Source organism: Pteropus vampyrus, unplaced genomic scaffold (genome assembly GCF_000151845.1).
Source record: "Pteropus vampyrus isolate Shadow unplaced genomic scaffold, Pvam_2.0 Scaffold260, whole genome shotgun sequence".
Lineage (NCBI taxonomy): Eukaryota > Metazoa > Chordata > Mammalia > Chiroptera > Pteropodidae > Pteropus > Pteropus vampyrus.
This window is the reverse complement of record NW_011889041.1, coordinates 1,722,185-1,731,128: the sequence shown is the minus strand read 5'-3', so window position 1 is coordinate 1,731,128 and position 8,944 is coordinate 1,722,185. Positions and strand designations below refer to the sequence as shown.

The following is an 8,944-nucleotide window of genomic DNA, read 5'->3' as shown; positions in this document are numbered from 1 at the left end:
AATAAAGGCCATAATTGCTTTGCTGTTTCTAAGACTTTCCCTAAGGCTAACCCTGGTTTTATGTGTGGGTAGGTCCTGCAAAATGATTCCAAGGTTTCCTGGTTAGTTGAAATATAACTTTGGAGGATTCTGCCTATAGACTTACAGCAGCTTTATGTGATTATATATATATTTTTTTTCCCCAAAGCCAGAAAATAAACTTTCTTTAAGCTAGCAGAGGGGTTTTGGTGGTTTGAGTGGAGAAAGGATAACAAATACCTAAAACAAACTTTCTCATGGTGAGTGTGATTAGGAAGCATCAAAGTATTCTCGGAAATGAATCAGTTGGTAGACTGATGTGTGCGCTCTGTGTGTACTAGGCTGCACCTGGGGTTTCTACTGCTTGCTCTCTCTGTGGTTTTTATTTCAAAACTGCAAAGCTTTGCCCCTAGCTGTTTCTATAAGTAGTTTACACCAAGAGATGCTTTTCTAAATATATCAAAACTGAAATTTTTACAGATCTGTAAGAGATAGGAAAACTCAGTCTCCTAGGAAGGTGAGGAGGTATACGTCCTACTGTGCACAATCAGGGCAAGTCCCATTACTGCCCCAGTGTGCAGGGCCATGTCTTTGTGAAGGGAGATGCATGGGGTAGATGTAACAGGCAGATCCGTAAGGGCTGCAGTTTTGTTTGTGTTCCTGCACTGCCCCTACCCCTAACACTAACCCTAATGCCCAGTTGCTCAGTACTCTGGAGGACAAGCTCCTGCTTTTCTAGCCATCACAATCTAAATATGTTGGACTCTCTCAATGGAATATAGTTTGGTTTTAACAATTACCAAGAATGTTTCTTTCGTGATTCTTATATCTTTAAAGTTACTTTAGTGGTAATCAATATTTCTCTTATTTTATTGAATTATCATTTTAATGATTTTGGTGAATATTTAATAGAAAGTCCATAATGCTCACATTCATATTTCATGTTATAGTCAAATTTATTAAAAGATAAAGATCACCCAGTATTACTGGAGACGTCTACATAAATAATAGAACTGATATTTCAGACCTGCATGTAATAACACTGTCCCCACATGACTTGCATAGGTTACAAAACTGTCTTCCTCAACATAGTCCTCCTGTTCCTCTTTTCAACTTGGTATATTAATTTGTGCTATTTCTGGCAATGCTTTCTAGTACAAAAGATAAAATTTCAGCCACTTCAACTTTAAAAATAACCATAAAAATCAACAAAAGAGATGCGATTTAATCAAAGTACCCTGAATCAATGGAAAACAGTTTATTTCATGAATTAAAAACTTGATTAATAGTTTTAGAATCACAATGACATTTCCTTAGGCAATTTGGAAGTGATCTGAAAATTACAAACATGAATTATGGTACGTATATCAGTCTATTCTCATCACTGCAATTTAGACATCTGGATGAAAGTCGTGTCTTCAATTTCTCAATAGTTGAGTAACACCATTGCTGGTTTTTACTATAACTGATGAAAGGAAAAGTATGGTAAACTGGAAGCATGTTAACAAACATGGGAGGTCGTAATATGTTTCCAGGATATGGCATTTTGCCATTGACCACAGCCTTTTGGAACAAGATAAAGTCATTGAAATAGTTAACAGATGTTAGCCATACTTGACATGTAAAAGTTCTACTGCTAAAAATTACGTAGGGTCAGATGGAGATTTGGCACTTGGTCCGTAATTTAATTCACTTGGCAAATGGGAAGTTGAGATCCAGAGGCATAACGCATAATATCGAGGCCACACACTTCGCATACTATGCAGGAGCTCATAAACTACTGACAATATGTACACTGTGCTAAGCCAGCTTGATTAAGTATTAACACAGTATTTGATACTTAGGGAAATCTGAAGTCAATTTTCATGTCTACTAAATTAAATTATTTCTATGAGAGCAGAAGAGTAGACTTTTCTCCATGTTTAAAAGCATGTTTACAAATTTTATTATTTAGCTTCAGCTTGCAATTTACTTGATGACTGGTATTACTTTCTGTTGACTTTAAAATGTATCCAGGTATAGTAAAAGTACCTTTTTTTCCCCACTCTTGTCTGTTTCACATTTCAAACAAGTTGACAGTATGATTTTCAGATGAATATCTGTCGCTGAAATGGATCCTCTCAGCCTTAAGTCACAAATTCATTGAAGTTAAGCGTTGAAGGAAGCTTGTGCTACTTTAGAGTTTGTGGTTTTATTCACAGCTTTGCAAATAAAGTTACCAGCTTCCATCACTTTATAAAGATTCACACCCTGGTAAGAGAAAAGAGGGATACCAGGGGAGAAAAGAGATTAGAGAGAAAGAGAACAAAATAGATCCCTTTTACTTTTACCAGTAGTTACTTAACCCTTTAAAATTACTAAACAAAATTCTGCTTATTATTGATTCGGGGGCAACCTTTATTTTCATGAACCATGTAGGCAACATTTTAGATTTTTCTGCTTTATTAAAGCCTATCTTAAACTTGAGCCTTGTATTAAAACCACAGGCTAGCCACACCTGAATAAATCAGTGTAATTATTCAGATTGGTACCTAAACTCTAGGAAGGAAAACAAAAAACCTAGAAACAATCTACAAAATATCAGTGAAGGGCAATTAAAGTGAGAATGGTTTGGAGGAGTTTTTGGATAAGGCCTTAGGGAAAAAAAGTACCTCTATTACACAAAGAAACTAACTTGATAAAGCTTTAGGAGACATAGGAAAGTTGAATGTATAATTTTTTAAACCATATTCAGAAACACCGTTATTGGTATGATAATGAAGGAGGTAGTTATAGGTCAAATAAAATAAAGTAGTGTTTAGTAAACTTCTAGAATTTGTTTGCCTGAGAGGTTGTATTATCTGAAAGCATAAATAGGATCAATAAACACTTAGGTAAATCTATGAATGACAGGCAGTTGTGTATGAAGGCAAAGTTCAAGGTATGCTCCCCATCTCTAGGGCTTGTTGTAGCACAAGGTCACTGTCGAGGTCTCCATCCAGCACCTTTACTGTTGAGAAGGCAGAGCATTAGATGGATCACCCAGAAATCTGCACTCACATAGCATTCCATAACTCACTGGACATGGACTAGAAACAAGGTGGACTTAAAATTGAACAGATTCAGTGCCTTGCTCTTAAGGAGTCATTTTTAATATTTGTGTAAGTCTGTCATTTTCTTAAAATAAGTAAAGATACTCATTGGGGCTTTTTATAAAAATGATTGTAAAGAGGTCGTCATTCTAATATATCCAATTACTTCTCTCTAGAAACTTTTAGAACACTGTTTTCTTTGTAGTTTACCTCTTTATTTAAGAATGATCAAGACAAGTATTTTGTAAAATGACACAAATAATTTTCATAATTTCTTTTTATTATAAAGTTGTTTTTAGGGTATTAACACTTGCTTTGGTTCAAGTAACTTGGTTTTGTCATGGTAATGGTTTTAGGTGGACTATCTGTTAGGCATGTTGTAGTTTAATATCCTTAATTAAGTGATATTTAACTTTTGTAAATAGGTACACATTTTTTATTTGTGTATTATATCTAGCAAGAGATCATAGGAAGATTTTAGTCACCAATATACTTCACTCTCCAAGAATTTGATTTATAACAATTATGCAATGGAATATCATATTAAAGAAGAGCTTTGTTTTGGCCTTTCTCTACCATTTTATTTAATTAACAGATATCATTGTAAAATAACGCTGCATTTATTCTTAAATCATTTGTCAGGTACTTAAATATGTCTCATGTACTATGATATGTTCTGGGGGTTTCAAGAACCTCATGTAGAATATGGTTTCTGTTTTTAGGGTGCTTATGGTCAAGCAGGCAATATGGACCCCTTAAACAGAAAATCCTGTACTATTATACTTCGAGTCATTGATAGAGATGATTAAGAGGGCCAAGATGTGGGGCAGTCAACTCACTGAGTAAAAGGGAATGGAGAGGAGTTGGGTAAGGAAGGGTGCCGGGAAAAGTACACCCTGACCTAAGTCTGATAGGGAGAGTACAAGTTATTGAGAGAAAGAAGAATAAATGGGGCACTGTAAGCAGGGAAAGAGCGATGCAAGACATCTGAAAATGGAAAATGATGGGCAGAGATAACCAAAAACATATAAGCAGGCCTTATTAGGTGATAGAACACAGCCTTTTCAGGAAATGAGAATCCATTGATGAGTGCTCAAGCAGAAGCAAGACATATTCATATTTGTATTTTAGATGTAATCCTCTGATGGTATCATGGAGGATATGAATTTAAAAGCCAGTCTGAAGCCAGCAGAACAGTGTGGAAGATGAATACCCAGGAAAGAGATGAAGACTTGTTCCGATGTAATTATAACAAGTATAGTGAGAAAGGGGAAAAAAATGAAATATTTTAGAAGTCAAATTAGTGACTCTTGGTTATTGATTAGGCATGGGAGACATAGTGACACCAGATTCTACAGAGAATCAGCTTGTTAACATGGCAATTGGTTGAATTATAGCTGCTACTCAATGTAACAATCTTCCTTGAATTGTAAAATTCTTAGGAATGGAGACATGGTGTATTTGCATTTGGACCAACAACTTATAGAACATAATGTGACACATGTTAAGCATCAGCTGAGTTTAATTCAGTCATCTAAATCTCCAAGGAAAGATCTATATATCTTCAGTTTTTCTCATGACTATGCATTTCTAACAGAAATGATTAAGCTATTTTGTAAGTGAAATAATATTTTCAGCCAGAGAAGATAGCCAAAAGCTTTTGGTATTTATAAGCAATAGCTTTCAGTATTTAGTACACATGATATCAATGAATGTCATCAAGCATCTGTATGCAACAGGCAGGGGGTATGAATAAGCTTTAATAATTGCTCTCTGGCTGCAGGAGGTGCTAGACACAGAAATAAGATCATTATAAGATCACCTTTGGTTTATAGGTAGAGTCACAATGGTAGCATGGAAACACTAAGGAGAGGAACCCAATAATGTAGGCCTGGAGAATAGGCAGGGACATGCTAGAAGAAGAGTTTTTGAGGATGGTGGTGCCTTACTGTCCCGGTCAAATCATGTGTGAGGAGTAATGCCATTCAAAGTGGTGGTGAAAGCATGAGTGAGGGGTAGAGGTGAGAAACAGAATAGTGCAGAAATGAAGACTGCAGGCAAGTTTGGGGCTGCCGGAGCATTGATGTAAGTAGAGTGAGGAAAGAGGAGAAATGGAGGGGGGATGAGGGAATTCCATTTTGTAATTCAGATGATGCGTTTACATCTCAGAAAACATTTTAATCTTCTAATCTTCTGTGAACCATTTTCTTGCCTCTTATAATTTTTTTTCCTAAAAAACAACAGAAAATCCTGCCTTATAGACTAATAAGCCATATCAACAAGCAAAACAAGGTGCTGACTTTCGTGGATGTTATTACAGAACAAGTGACTTTTCAGGTATCACTTGTAAAGAGACTATTCTTGTTGTCCAGTGTCTCACATGCTAAGTATTACTAAGCTCTGCTCTTCCACTGACCATTTTAAAAGCGCCGTGGGCTCTTTTCCAGAAGCCTTAGTTGTCTCTGTGAGAAAATCAAGATCTTCATTTCCTCCGAGGAAAACATCCATTAAAAAAAACCCCAAACTGTGAAAACAATAATCATAATGGGAAAGACACAGGCTGCAATTCACAAAGTGTGTAAAATCAAATCAGATAAGACATAAAAAAAAAAAAGTACTTGGAGGTCATGGAGAACTATAAAAATGTGAAATGGCAGCATTATTGGTGATTGAACTATAGCAATAAGTTACTTTATAAAGCTACCCAAAGAATTTTTATTGTATTTTCCCACTGTGCATTTTAGTAAATAGCAAAACAGTAGTAAAACTTTGACCTGAAAATTGCTTCTCAAATCTGAAACGCATTCCAATTTGGATCTGCAAAGAATGCATGAATATTAAAATATGTAAAACTAACTTACTGTGTTGAGCCCCAGGCCATTAAGCATATATACCAAATCCTCAGTGGCTACATTTCCAGAAGCACCTTTTGCATAAGGGCAACCACCCAATCCTGATACTGCAGAGTCCACTACGTTAATCCCCATCTGAAAAATAAACCAAAACACCCAGGCCTTGTACATTTATGGCATGTAAATTGTTGCATTTCTACTTAACCTGTTGCAGAGCAAATAAGCAAATCTGAACCCATTATCCAAACATTCACTTACTTACCTGTTGCTAGAACAGTCCTTGGGGAGCTGATTTCTTTTCTGACTAATCTCTTTTTTTAGCCTAACAAACTCTGCTAAGGATCGCAGGAACTAGAATAATCTTATATCAACATTAAGATGGTGTTTTCATTGATAACAGAATGACTAAAGAGGGTGAAGCTTGAAATAAAATTAATACACACCTAGATTGTATTCTCCATCCAAATCTCAAGCTTTATCCTAAAAGCATTATATAAACAACATGAAATATTTCTAACATGCCAATTCGGAATCAAGGTGCTTTAGAAGACTAGTAGTGGTAGCAGTAGGGTAACTGTGTCTGAGACAGGATTTTTGTGAGCTCAGTTCATCCACCTATTAAGCCATTATTTTACACACAAAACTCTACTGCTTTGGAAGAAGTAAATAAGAGGCAAGATACCCACCACTAACAATAGTACCAGCTTACAAAATGTCCTTACTAAGTGCTGGTTATTGCTCTTAACACCTTATGAGTGTTAACTCATAATCCTCACAAAAATCCATGAGGTAGAGGCTCTTCTATAATCCCCAAACCAGGGATGAAGAAACTCAAGGACTGAAGGATCACACATTTTGCTGAAGGTTACCTCTGTCACATTCTATTGTGATTTGTGGCTTCTGGAAACATTCAAGTGGGTTCATGTTATATGTTTGGGACATCAGAGGTGGAGAGGATCTGTGTTTGCTAGAGATATTGTGGAAGTCATGTGCACAACAGGGTCCGAAATGGGCCCTGGAGATTAGATTCGAATAAAAGAAGAAGAGAGGCAGGCATATCATTCCTCTGTAAAAGGTGATAATTGGGTAATTAGAAGCTACCAGGAGGCCTAACTGATTCTTCACTCTTGGGCATTGAAGAAAAGGTAACATGACCTCATTAAAATGAGAAGTCCCTGAAAGTAGATCTCTTAGCCAACCTGCTAGATCAGCAGTTCTCAACCATAGAGTCAGAATCCCCATCCCCAGAATGCTACATCCCCAGAGTTTGTGATTCAGGAGGTCTCGGCTGGGATCCAAGAATTTTGAATTTTTAACAAGATCTCAAATGCTGTTCTCACTGCTGCTCTGGGGATCACTCTTTTATTTTCTTTTTAAATTAACTTTATTTTAGAATAGTTTTAGATTTCCAGAAAATTTGTTAAGATAGTACAGAGCATTCCTATATACTTTGCACCCCGTTTCCCTGTTGTTAACATTTTACATTGTTATGGTGTAGTTGTCACAACTAATGAACAAATATTATGTTGTTATTAACTAAATTCCATGCATCACTAAGATTTCCTTAGCTTTTAAAATAATGTCCTTTTTCTGTTCCAAGAACTCATTTAGGATACCACATTACGTTTAATACTCTTGTCTTCTTAGGCTTCTCTGGGCTGTGACAGCTTCTCAGACTTTGTTGACCTTGACAGTTTTGAGTAGTACTTGTCATATATATTTTGTACAATGTCCTTCGATATAGGTTTTTCTAATTTTTTTCCCTTCATAGTTAGACTGGAGTTCTGGAATTTTGTGAGGAAGACTGCAGAGGTGAAGTGCTATTCTTAATACATCATATCAAGGGCTCGGTGATATTATGATTTATAAAAAATACATATTCGGTCATTCTGATGACCATTGCATATTCTCATATTTGGTCTTCTAAGGTTCCTGGCTCAGAGATCCTAAAACATTTGGAATATCCTAAGTGATGAGAGCTATCCAAGAGTCTTCTGTTATATTAATGAGGTATCATCTGTATCTCACCTAAAAATGAAAGTGAGTTGTTGTCAGTGAAGCCACCATGTGATTAGAACATTGGAACTTTCAGTCTCATCCCTGACCTCTAGGTAGGAGAGAGAGGCTAGAGGTTGAATTAATTGCCAGTAGCTAATGATTTAGTCCATTTTTTTAATGTAAAGAAGCCTCCATAAAAACCAAAAGGACAGGGTTTGGAGAGATTCTGGGTTGGTGAACATGTGCAGGAGCTGGGAGAGTAATTTGCTCAGAGAGAGCATGGAAGCTCAACCCTTTATCCATGTCTTGCATTTTTCCCATCTGGCTGTTCTAAGGCCTTTGATAATAAACTGAAAATCTAATAAGTAAAATGTTTCTCTGAGTTCTGTAAGCTACTCTAGCAAATTAATTGAACCAAAGGAGCAGGTTGTGGAAACCTTTGATTTATAGCCAGTTGATCAAAAAGTACAAGGAATAACCTGGATTGTGAATATCATCTGACATAAAAGGAGGGGGTCATGAAAACCTCTAATCGGTATTTGCGGGTTAGAAGCACAGGTAACAACTTGGGCTTGCAATGGGCATCTGAAGGCTGGGAATGCAGTCTTGTAGGCTGAACTCTTAACCTGTGAGATCTGATGCCATCTCCAGGTAGTGTCAGAATTGAGAAATGATGGGACACCAACCAACTGGTATCTGAATTGCTAGTTGGTGTGGAGAAATTTCCCTCCTCCCCACATTGTTACATACTATCGAAATGGTTTATGACTAATGAGGGAGTGTTTGCCAGGTTTCTGCACGATAAAACCCCTCTGCCACCCATTTTCTATACAGTACTCTTTGGAAAAAGGTCACCATCTGCATCTTACACTGAAGGAGTAAAGAATAATTTATTTGGAATTCTCCCCTACAGGAGATTCGTCTATTCTTTCACATTTATTTATTCAATCATTTATATCAGTAGAGATTCATAGGTATTTATTTTTCACTTTGGGTACTAATCCA

At 36.5% G+C, this 8,944-nt stretch overlaps 1 protein-coding gene across 4 annotated transcripts in view; it reads right to left on the bottom strand.

Moving 5' to 3' along the window:
• Positions 1-886: 886 nt before the first annotated feature.
• The window catches only part of HMGCLL1 (3-hydroxymethyl-3-methylglutaryl-CoA lyase like 1), a 167,379-nt gene continuing 159,321 nt past the window's right edge, over positions 887-8,944 (bottom strand). For 2 of the 4 annotated variants that reach the window (XM_011375019.1, XM_011375017.1), the window contains 2 exons: positions 5,951-6,076; positions 1,381-2,268 (listed from right to left, as the gene is read on the bottom strand). In XM_011375019.1, the coding sequence (XP_011373321.1) occupies positions 2,167-2,268; positions 5,951-6,076 (228 nt within the window). In that variant the 3' untranslated portion in view covers positions 1,381-2,166. Of the gene's footprint in view, positions 2,269-5,950; positions 6,077-8,944 lie in introns of all 4 variants that reach the window. The other 2 variants (XM_011375015.1, XM_011375016.1) reach the window with 2 other exon arrangements.